The 12,182-nt window shown below is 41.3% G+C and overlaps 2 protein-coding genes across 2 annotated transcripts; both read left to right on the forward strand.

Moving 5' to 3' along the window:
* The first annotated feature begins 2,516 nt into the window (after positions 1–2,516).
* Positions 2,517–7,531, forward strand: LOC134028947 (claudin-3-like). Its single transcript, XM_062472869.1, has 2 exons — positions 2,517–3,138; positions 6,353–7,531. Exons 1-2 carry the CDS (start codon positions 2,648–2,650, stop codon positions 7,014–7,016), a joined length of 1,155 nt encoding a protein of 384 aa, XP_062328853.1. The 5' UTR covers positions 2,517–2,647; the 3' UTR covers positions 7,017–7,531.
* Positions 7,532–8,968: 1,437 nt separating this feature from the next.
* On the forward strand, positions 8,969–10,709 carry LOC134028758 (claudin-3-like). Its single transcript, XM_062472541.1, has one exon. The coding sequence runs from the start codon at positions 9,131–9,133 to the stop codon at positions 9,776–9,778; it is 648 nt and encodes a 215-aa protein (XP_062328525.1). The 5' UTR covers positions 8,969–9,130; the 3' UTR covers positions 9,779–10,709.
* Positions 10,710–12,182: the final 1,473 nt, after the last annotated feature.

Genomic DNA, 12,182 nt, shown 5'->3' on the forward strand with positions numbered 1-12,182 from the left:
CGCTCTGGATAAGAGCGTCTGCTAAATGTAAATATATCTAAAAGGAGGTTGTGTAATAAGGGTTAAAGAAATAAATGGTGTTATGCCATAAGTGACTGGGAAAGATGTTGGGTGAGAAAAAAACAGATTTTCCCTCAGGGGTTTTCTGTTACTCATTTGCATAGACTTAACTCCAAAGGGCAATGTTGCACGATGGCAGTATGATCGTTAATACATTTTAAGGAAAGGCAGTCACTTGACATGTTAAAGTATATAATTGTAACGCTATGAGGAAGAAATGTTTGTTGTTTGTTAGTCGGTCTGTCTGTCTTTCTCTGTCTCACACTTACTCACTTAGTAAGTGTCTTAGTTCTCAAAAGAAGGTAAGTCTCTACATAGAATGGTAATTCGTGGAAAGAGGTTCTAAGTGTACATGGGTAGGAGTGACAAGGCAGGCCAGCCACTTATTGTTACAAGTAGAAATTGGTTTAACCTGTTTCCACTCCCATGGCAGGTTTCATGAGGAAGTGTTCAAGTGTGCATGTGAGCTTTTCAGGAAAAGGTAAATCTACATACAGTGTCAGCTTTAATTCGAGGCATTAATTGAAGGGTCCCAACAAACTGTTTCTGTATTACTGTAAAAATATCCGTCCAGCATCTTGTGAATATCGATGGGGGGGAAATTTGCTAACACTTAGTTTGATGGTAAAAGTAAATACACAAATCCTAACCTACCTTTTTATGTGACAATTAACTTGAACATTACATGCTTTGGTTACACTTTCAACCAATTTTTGAAGAACATTTGAGAACATTTCCCTCCTTTGCCACAGGGTGGTGACTTGTAACAGGGCCCATGAGTCAGGCATGCACAGCTCCACCAATCATCTCCACTGTTGTTATTCAAACTGTCATGGAGGTATTCTGGGGAATGTGGAGGGTTAACAGACAAGAGTATTGATGCAATGTTCTCAGATTTCTGAAAGAGACATAGCGGTGTTGACAAGAAGTGACACTGTTGAGATACAGTAATACTGTACAACCTGTATAAACTGAATGTAATTTACAGTTGGAGGCACAACAGTGTGACAGTTTCAACTCAAAAACCAGAAAGCCATGTCAAGACATGCAGAGTTGGAGACAACATAGAGAAGGCTACACTGGCCCCCTCTGGCTGCATGTCTTGCAGACAGTAACAGAGGTACAGTATGTGATTGTCGTTCCCAAATTCAAGAGTAACCTTCAGTTCACACAGACTCTGGCTTGAAACACAGTAATGGGTTTCACTGTACATAAAGAATGTTATATATATATATATATGTCATTACGTGAGAATGTTGACTGTTGTTGTCATAGCCACCTGTGCATTGTATCCACTGCATTGTATCCACTTGTAGAACACAATTGTACTGAACTAATTTCTGCCTTGGCAGAGGAAACTAAACAAGCAAAATGGCACGTTTCAGGTGTGGATTTCACATCTGAGAAGAGTTTGAGATTACTGTGACCCCAAGCTAACAGGTGACCCTAGAAATGACCTTGGTTCATTTAAAGAGGCCTTATTAATAACACAGACCTGGTTAGCCATCCTTAACCAGCAAGATAGTGAGTCTGTAGTGTCTCAAAGAACATGAATAGACAGACTTTTCTGATTTTCAAAGTATCAGTATGATTTGGATCAAATTAAATTGAGTCTCTCTTTGAGTAGCTAACAGTATCTATTGCAACAAGTTGCACCCTATGCTTATACATTTATTCCTTGAAAGTTCAAGGAATCAATATGAATCAATCAATATTGTGTAATGCTGTGAGTGTTGTGGTGCCATGCAATATAGCTGCATAGCAACATAAGGCACCATGAATTGAAAGAAAGGGGCAAAGTATATAGAATGTTTTTCTTTCAATACTTAATGTTTTAAGATACTTTTATTACATGTTTGATAATGCCAAACATATAAAAGATTATAATGAAGGCTATAATCGAATCCAATGTATTTGAGCTATTTAGCCCCAAACACTCAGTCAGTGGTGTTCCTAGTCCCCTCTATGAGGGCTTATGCATCTCACTGACTGTGAACAAAGCCTCTTATTGTCTTTAACTCCACGGCAGATCTCATTGAGAGAATGATACAGCATTTTGTTTTAATCAAGGTTAATAGAATAAAAGTGATACACACTCAAGGTCTTTCTCAAAGAGAATAGTGGGTTCTTTTTGCTGTGTTCCAATCTCTTTCATGGAAACAGTGAGCAACTTTTGCAAAGCAACACTAAACTATCTAACACATAATAATTTGGTCCTGTATTATTCCCGGAATATAGTTTTTGCGTGGAAACTACGTTTTTTTAAGGATATCTCCCCCAGACAAAAACTAGCTGCTCATCGAGAATGTAGTTTGAACATGTAAAAACAATTTCCCAAACATTGCTACTTGAACATAAATACAATTCCACCTTGAACTGACTCCACCTTCCATCTTCTAAGCAGTATAAAGAAGCTAGAATTGTTTCCCCCCTCTCTCCTTGTTCCCTCTCTCACGTAAAGCCTTATCCAGGATTCTGAGCCAGCGAGATCTGATATCGCCTTCATCTTAAGAGGGCTGAGCCTGAGACAGAGCTCCTTCTATCCCGAGCACCCAGGGAGCACCCAGTGTCCAACCCTGCCCAAACGATGTATTCGGCCGGCATTGAGATCCTGGGGATGATCCTGTCAGTGGCGGGCTGGTTAGGGGTCATGGTGGCCTGCGGTCTGCCCATGTGGAGGGTAGCCGCCTACATCGGTCAGAACATCGTCATCTCGCAAGTGATCTGGGAGGGCCTGTGGATGAACTGCTCGGTGCAAAGCACAGGTCAGATGCATTGCAAGGTGCACGACTCCATGCTGGGGCTGCCAGTGGACCTGCAGGCAGCCCGCGCCCTCGTCATCGTCTCCATGGTAATGGGCGTCGTGGGCATCGGCCTCTCGGTGGCCGGAGCCAAGTGTACCAACTGCAGTTCGGACGCAGGGAGTAAGCCTCGAATTGTGCTGGCAGCTGGGGTGACCTTCATCGTGGCAGGGCTGCTCCTGCTGGTCGCTGTGTCCTGGACTGCGAACGCCATCGTCCTGGACTTCTACGACCCGCTACTGGAGGAGACGGGGAAGAGGGAATTTGGGAACTCGCTGTACTTTGGCTGGGCTTCCTCCTGCCTGCTGATCATAGGGGGAGCTCTCCTGTGCTGTTCTTGTCCCCCTAAAGCACAGCGCAGTGGGAATGTGTCCGTGCCCCCCAGGGTGGACTACACTGCAGTCAAGTCCATGTCTGTCAACGGATATACAAGGAGGGACTATGTGTAAACCTGTGTTCTATAGAATCAAAGACTCCCCTTTCTCCTTTTGGGCTTCTGGGAAATTAGTGTAAAGTGAGCCCCATCATTTGGCTGGAAGGGGTGAGACATACAGTCGGAGTAGAACATATTTGTGGGACCAACAATATGAAGAATGAAGCAAGCAAAAGTACTTTCATTTTTGTTTAGCTATAAATACTAGGGCAAAGCATACATGAGTACAATATTAATGCTAAACTAGCGAATACAAATTTTGCGTTTTTAGATTTTGATTGACTTGTAGTAGATTTGCACTAGGTCTTTTTTCCACTTAATGCTTTTGTACTGTTTGCAAATTAATTTTCATTTTACATGATGCCTACTCAATGACGAAATTATTAAAGAAGTATTTCTGTGGTTCATGTAAATGTATCGCTCTTTATTATATATAAAAGAAAGAAGTTAATTTAATTGTGAGGAAAAACGGAGTCAGGTGGCTGAGCGGTGAGGGAATTGGGCTAGTAATCCGAAAGTTGCCAGTTCGATTCCCGGTCATGCAAACTGACGTTGTGTCCTTGGGCAAGGCACTTCACCCTACTTGCCTCGGGGGAATGTCCCTGTACTTACTGTAAGTCGCTCTGGATAAGAGCGTCTGCTAAATGACTAAATGTAAACTGTCATCCCTTTGAATTCTCTATTTAATATTTCTGAGAACAAATTTCTTGCATGAGGCTTCAGCACCAGAATGTTGTGCATTCCTTGTTCTAAGCATGTGGGTTAACTAGGTCTGAAACTAACATTAGGGAAAGAAACCCTATTGGAGACTCAAGTCTCAAAAATAGACCAAAGTAGAGTGCAGGAATTCCTGTTGCAAAGCTCAACTCCATATCACCTGAAATCTAGCCGAGCCAGGCCTACTTTCCATACAATTTTTTTTATTATTCCAATGCAAATGTGAGCAGCAACAATGTCCTGCTTGTTGTGCAAGAGTGCCATCTGCTACTTTCTATTGTGTCCTCTGTTCCATTTGGAAGAGTGAGATCGAGTCCTAGATAAAAGCTTATTTTTCAGTGTGGAGCCAAATTACACTGTGATAACGGGGTTCTCGACTTCCACAAAGCATCTTATGACTTTGTTTACATTGTATCTACATTTAAGAGAAACCGTTTTTTTTTAACTAATCTCAAAACCAAGTGAGAAATATCTCAAACTAAAATGTTAACCAAATTGTATCTCACACGCCAAAGCCTGCCATGCACAGGCAATACATTGTCATTAGCTGGAAATTTAAAGTTAAATTTACTTCAACATGCCTGTCAACCTTTTACGTCTTTCTGCTGTGACTTACAATAGCAACTGCATTCAGTCGTGAGGCACATTGGAGGCTCGTGTGAATAGGCCTTAATAGCACTTCCATGAAATTGAAACAAGGCTTAATTAAAGACAGATCACACTGGCTGTGTTGTGTTACTACTCGTCTACCTGTGTGGCTCAAAAGGCAGCTAGCCATCTGCAAACAGTGTACAGACCAGTAGAGACTACCTGATACAGCGGGTGTCAGGTGCTTTGTAATAGGGAGTACTGTACTATATTGAGTACTGTGCTGTGCTATGATAGCCCAGAGATGTAATGTCTCCACAGCAGGATGTAGCATTATTACCATTCAGATTAAGAATCAAACAGGTTGTTTGATCAAAATTAAGACAGTAAATTAAGATAGAAATGCTACTGTGCCGAGACATTTCAGGAAAATCGGAAAATGGTTCTGCGCATGATCTCTTTTGTTTTAGGAAAACCAGAAAATGTTTTTGCACATGCTTTGCCGTCCAGGCAGCTGTGGACTAAACAGCTTAGGTCCTAGGTTGATGATTGCAAAGGCACTGTTTGGAACAAAGCACTGCTTTTGGTAAACAAATGTAGGAAGTGGGATAGTTAAACAATCATGACAGTGAGCGTATTACAAGAAGTAGCCAGAGTTGGAAAATATATTTGTTTGTGTCAAAAGGCAATATAGGTAAAAGCTAAGGAGGTTGATTAAATCAGAGTAAGTGCTGCTCCAAAATTAAGCCTAGAACCATTGGAAACGGTTGCATCTGTTCCCAGCTCCAGGAAGCTGAATTTGTGGTAGAATCCCATTTGAAATGTGTGGCCTTGTGGACAAGGACGAAGATAAGACCACCCCCACACTAAAACATTTGCAGACACAATGGTTGACTCACTGTGTGTTTGTCTATGGGACAGTCATTTAGGAAACCTGTTTACTTCATGAACTAATTACCAACAAGGACAGAAGATAAGTCTGCTCACATAATTCTTCTTCTACCTTCAGTGACCAGTAACTTAACGTAACTGGATCTGACATTATTCAATATCATGACATCATATTTTACTAAAGATAAAAATTAGTAAAGTTACACAAAAAGTACCTACAAAAACTTTCTATGAAGAACAAAAAAAACTCTGGCTCTGTTATGTTACGTAAAAGGATAGTTTCCACCTGAAAGACACTCGTGAGCTCATCAGCTGCCCAAAAGGATTTCTGAGGAAGACTGAACATTCTGCACATTTGTTTCTTGAAAACAGCTAAATGGGGTTAAGACAAACGAGATAGGGAGGCTGGGACTTGATCTGAGAACAACTGAACCAAGGCTGCCATCTGACCTGTGAAATGGACATGACGGAAAGTTCAAGTAGTGGTCTCCACTTTCAATCATTACGTCCACATTTCACCTGTCTGTTATCGTTAACTATTAAGTTAACTATTTAACTTATTTACCCTCCTCATAGCCAAACAGTCAGGGGAGTGACTACTGGCCGAAAAGTTCAATCATTAACCATTTACATGCCAGGCATGGCTTCCCTCAAAAACGACAGGAAAAAAACTAAATGTTTGAAAGCCCTTGGCCAATCCCCACAAGACTCCACCTTCTGCTGTGTAGACAGCACTGGGTATATGTGCTGTGAGAATTTCAGAGCAGGCTCAGAGAATCTCCTTTGTGTAACTGAGACAGCAAAGACACCTGGGCATTTACACCTGGACATTTACAAAAGAGAATCAAAGTTTCTTTTTTAGGGGTCAAATGGCTGCTGCGGGATTAGAGATTCTCGGGGTGACTCTGGCTGCCCTGGGGTGGATTTCAGGAATCATGTCCTGTGCTCTGCCTATGTGGAGGGTCACAGCTTTCATCGGCAACAACATTGTGACAGCTCAGACTATCTGGGAGGGCATTTGGATGAGCTGCGTGGTACAGAGCACTGGACAGATGCAGTGTAAGGTCTACGACTCCATGCTGGCTCTGAGCTCTGACCTGCAGGCCGCTCGGGCCCTCACCATCATCTCCATCCTGGTGGGCATAATGGGAGTCCTGGTGGCCGTGGTGGGGGCAAAGTGCACCAATTGTGTGGAGGAGGAGACGGCCAAAGCGCGAGTCATGATCACTGCTGGAGTGGCCTTCATCGTGGCCTCCCTGACCCAACTGATCCCTGTGTCCTGGTCAGCCCACACTATCGTCATTGAGTTCTACAACCCCATTATTCCTGAGCCACAGAAGAGAGAGATTGGAGGAGCCCTTTATCTGGGTTGGGCGGCAGCCGCATTCCTGCTCATAGGGGGCTGCATCCTTTGCTGCAGCTGCCCTCCACAAACAGAAAAGAGGTATGCCCCCCCCTCAAGGATTGTGTACTCCCCAAACCGGTCTGTAGCACCCAGTGGCTACGACAAGAGAGATTATGTCTGACCTGGCACCTGGCATCTTCTCATGCTTTACAAGACGAGGAAACACTTGATGCCACACTGAACTCAAGATAAATTGTGTGATACAATAACTACAATAACTATGTTTAGGTTTTATGAAGGCAAAAGACTGACAGCAGACTAAACCCATTTTTATGATGTTCTCATGTACATGTAAATCTCCAAATTTGATCTACTGCAATAGATTTTTCTATAACGTGAGTATTTGTAAAAAATGATGTACTTAAAGTATACTTCAATCTGAACATGTGGTGTACATACAAAAGGTTTGGGAGGAGAAATAGTTGACATTGTTAAAATCTTCTTGGTAACATAATGCATTTCTGACAAATTTGGTGTGTAAATGTTGTATGACCATTATGTCAGGGCAGCTTTTGTTGAGAGTACAAATATTACAGTCAAAAAAGCATACAAAATGCCCATTGTTTTGATGTGATGTTTGTATGTGTGAAAATCAATAATTAAAAAAAAAATTATAAAAGGAATAAGACATTATATTACAAACTGACTTCAGTAGAGAATCATTTGAAGATGTTTTCTTTTCTGGGATTACATTATAACATTCCAGGCAAACCTCAGAGTTTGACCCATGGACCATGAAAAGTACAGACCTATTTTAATAGAATAGTTACAATTACTGGCGATGAAGCAACGTTTTTGTATTTGAGAAGCAAGTGGACTCCAGGAAACTGACACACTGACAATTGTGAAAACATGAAAAGAAATGTTCTCCAAACATTTCAGAAGCAAGTAAAACACACTCCCACAAAGGTATTGTATGCTCATAGTCCAATGTTTTCTTTAGATGTGCTGTAAAAGACTGACATTGGTCACTGATATTTCCAAGACACCTGCAATTTATTTGTGCCCTAATGTACTTTAGCTAAGTTTTTTTTATAAAAAGCTTTTCGCTTTCTAGTTGTCTAGTTGTTTCTAGTCTAACATGGTGGCTGCTCTAATATAGTCTCAGTGTCATTCCAGAGGACGCAAGATGCAGTGAATAAGATTTGGGTTTAACCCAATGATAAGATGTTGAGTATTTCACTCTTTCATTGTAGCCATCTACCTGGCTGTCTCCCAGATGTCTGTTGGCTCTCTGTAACAAGAATCCTTGCTTTGTCAGGCCTCCACTTTCAACCATACCAGAAGCCCCACAACAATGGATCCGTTTCATAGTAATGTGGAGGCCAGGCTGTCATGTCAACACTGGGGTACGGAATTTGGGAGGAAAGACTATTATTCCGGTTTTTGGAGCATGTCAAGGGAGACCATCTCAGCCCTAAAGAACTCAAAGCAATTTTAGTGATAGACAAACATGGCCGTTATAGCACTTCAAACAAGGCAACAGGGATCGTTACTGAGGAACAAGTCAGTTATTCTTTTTTCATGTGGAGTAAGAAAATGTTATGAGACCTGTGAGTAGCTAAAATGGCAGATAACTTGTTCACGGCAGGGATTGAGATGTATTGGGCACAAATAGTTGACCGTTTCTTTGAATTAATGAATGATTATCAACTCCATCTCCAAATCTAACTTGTCACAGTTGCTATCACAGTTCCTATTTGGTAAACTTGATATGATGCAAGCTGCAGTGTTTATGTTATACTGAACAAGCTAGGATTTACATTGTCATCTATTTTGGAGAGAATAATACTTTTTTTTACGCAGCAAAGAATCTTTGCGTAAAAATGGATCCTAGATATTTTCGGGATTTCAAATAATAGTTTGACGACTCTAAAACGCTGTCAGGTAGCAACAACACTCGTGTGTCTGTTCGTCTGTGAATCCTTTGTAGCTTGAGTCATTGTGGAGTTAGTCATGTAAGTTGATAGCATTCTCAGTCCACAAGAGCTCCGGTCCATCCTCCACTTGATTATGTCAGCTCCCTCTCTGACTCCTCCTTCCACCTGATCTGGGATATAAAGGGTACTTTTTTAGAGGCAGCCCCAGAACAACACACTTGTTCAGGTGCAAGTGTTAGGTTCATGAGGTTCATTGGTGTTGTGTCTTTGTCTCTTTGTTTCCCATAGAACCTCGTTCAGATCTTCTATCTGCTGTGAAAGACACAGTAGGAGTTCAAGAGAGACAATCAGCATTATGTCCGCAGGGTTGGAATTGGTGGGAATTGCTTTGTGCATCTTGGGATGGATCATTGCCATCGTAGCCTGTGCCCTGCCCATGTGGAGGGTTACGGCCTTCATCGGGAGCAACATTGTGACAGCCCAGATCATCTGGGAGGGCCTGTGGATGACCTGCGTAGTGCAGAGCACTGGACAGATGCAGTGTAAGGTGTACGACTCCATGTTGGCCCTCTCCCAGGACCTCCAAGCGGCCCGTGCTCTTACTGTGATCTCCATCCTGCTGGCCATATTGGCTGTGCTCATAGCCATAGCGGGGGCCAAGTGTACCAACTGCATTGAGGACGAGGCATCCAAGGCCAAGGTAATGATCATCTCTGGGGTCTTCTTCATTGTGTCAGGGGTCATGCAGCTCATCCCGGTGTCCTGGTCAGCCAACACCATCATCAGGGACTTCTACAACCCCCTGCTGACCGACGCACAGAGGAGGGAGCTGGGGGCAGCCTTGTACATTGGCTGGGCGGCTGCTGCTCTCATGATCTTAGGCGGAGGGCTACTCTGCTGTTCCTGTCCACCCAATGAAAAGAGGTACAACCCATCAAGGATGGCGTACTCTGCTCCACGCTCCGCAGGTGGGCCCGGGTTTGAGAGGAAAGACTATGTGTGAAAAATGGAGAAAAAACTATGTTGACAATCCAAACTGTTGTGTACACCTTTCTAATAGTTGTGTGCCTCAGAAAGGGCTGAGCGAAACTGCCCATGGAGACTCCATCATGAAGGATGTATTTGGTGATGACTTTTATGGATGTTTTGTTGGATTTGGTTTGGACTTTCGTTTTTGTGTCTGTGATAATATCTCTGCTGTCAGAGTAGTTTCAGATGCTGGGACAGATTGAGAAAGATGAGGAAAAGATCCTTCCATTTGTCTTTAGTGAGGATGTATGAAACATAAAAGATCAATGGTTTTTAAACAATCCATACAATTCAGCTTTGGAGGATTTCAGTACCACTGATTCATGTAAATTGATGGTACAAAATGTTAGAAATAATTGTCTGGCCAATATAGTCATGTTAGTTTGGATATTGTATCAGGTTATTCCTCTAGCTTCAATATGACCACATTGTAATATGCATAACAGACTCTTTAAATCAGTAAATCATTTTAATCAATCAATTCAGAAACTAAAGATAAAGTTGGCTTTTTGGCATTTTATATAGATCTGTATTTCTTTCTATTACATGTCCATTTGTGAACTGTTGTTTTTTAATTATTTTTTTTCACAAATTTTAAGATTTGATACTGATCCTATATCATCAGTGTTATGAGTGAGATTGTGTGACATACATTTTGTACATGATTTACTGTTCTAGTGCACTATCAGTTTGACAAAGATAATGAGTACTATTTAACACAGTGTCAACAGTGCACAGGGTACCATAGAGGCCAGGGAGACACATGATGCATATCTCAGTGTCTGTGTGATAAGGTTAAATAGGTACACCATGTGTCTAGCCACAACAGTGCTTCTGTGCTGGTTCTGCAGTGCTAAAAGCTTAACTTACTTTAAAGAAAATAAAGATGTTTGTTTTTAAAGGTGTGACGTCTCTGCTTCCTGTCAGAGAACAATAGATGAAAGTCTGAAAGAAGTCCATCCTCAATGTTTGTCCTCTGTTTCATTCATCTACCACAGCTTCTCACAAGGAGAGACATGGCATTGTGTCATGCTTCTGTTATACACAATGCAATGGTGACGGTAATGATGGGATAAGGATCAGTACATGTGCCATTGTAAGGATAGCCTGATATGCAATCCCAGAGGCTGAGTTACAGCCAACCGGCAACTTAACCACTCACACGGAGAACAATTAGTCCCAAGATTACCTCACAGAATGAGGTGACAAATGCAGGCACAAAGAACAGGTATAACACTGAATCAGTATTTAATGGAATCTTCTGAACTTATCACTGATATATTAATTAAAACACACATATTTTCCCTACACCTATTTTCAGTGGCAGCATAAAGACTCAGAACACTGTTCTCTGTTAGCCCTGGGAAAACTGTTCTTTTTGAAACATATCTTGTAAAGCGTTATAAAACCAACATAAAATATTAATTTGTATCTTATGGTAAATATGGGAGAGGCCCATTGAGACTGGGTTGTATCACGTTACAGCCTAACTGTCTTTTTCCATATATCAATTTCTCTCACAAAGGTTCTCAACCTTTGAGAGACTATTCAAAGTAAATACAGTTGAAAAATTGGATCATTCAAATGTTTTTGCCATCACAAAAATGTCTTCTAGCCAACGCAGCATTGTACAATACCACTGCTGAAGCTACTGTATGGCTATTTAATATGCTTTCATTAATATTTCAACTGAAACGTAAACCAAGAATCTAGAAGAATGTGCATTTGTTATTATTGTCCCTCTATGGGCAATTCAAGTAGGTGTGTCAGCATGAATATAGAGTATATATTCATCAGCAAGGTTTCAACTTCTAAGGCTTCTATCCTCCAGTGACAGAGAGCTTTGCCAGTTTACTATAAGTGTAAAAGCAATAAGCCAGAGTGTGTTGAACAAATGAGTGAAACAAATGTGGTCCAAATATACATTTACTATGGCAGCAACAGCAGTGTTTGAGGTTGTTAATCATTCATCAGCACCACAGGTTTACTTTGATGGAGATTGGACATGCCTCATGAAGCCCAAGCATTAGTGCTTGCACGCAAAAGTATTGACTAACCAGAGATCCATTCCTCTAAACCTAGACTTCACAATTAAAAATTGTTTTGTTATATATAAATAAATTATTGTATATTATTTGTGAGAAACTAGGGGACCAAGTAGGGTTATTATTTGTGAGTAAGTAGTAGTATGCTATTGTTTGGAGGTAGGTTACTTTCACTAACACTTGAGAGTGTGTGCCTCTGCGCTATTTACGATCAATACAACTGTGAGCATAATTTGATGTAATATTTTAATTATTGTGCAGGGTATTCCAAATTTAATTTTAGAAAGGCCTAAATTGCAACATCTTGAGACAGCTCTGCTGTACACAAGGGAG

Source organism: Osmerus eperlanus, chromosome 11, assembly GCF_963692335.1.
Source record: "Osmerus eperlanus chromosome 11, fOsmEpe2.1, whole genome shotgun sequence".
NCBI classification, from domain to species: domain Eukaryota; kingdom Metazoa; phylum Chordata; class Actinopteri; order Osmeriformes; family Osmeridae; genus Osmerus; species Osmerus eperlanus.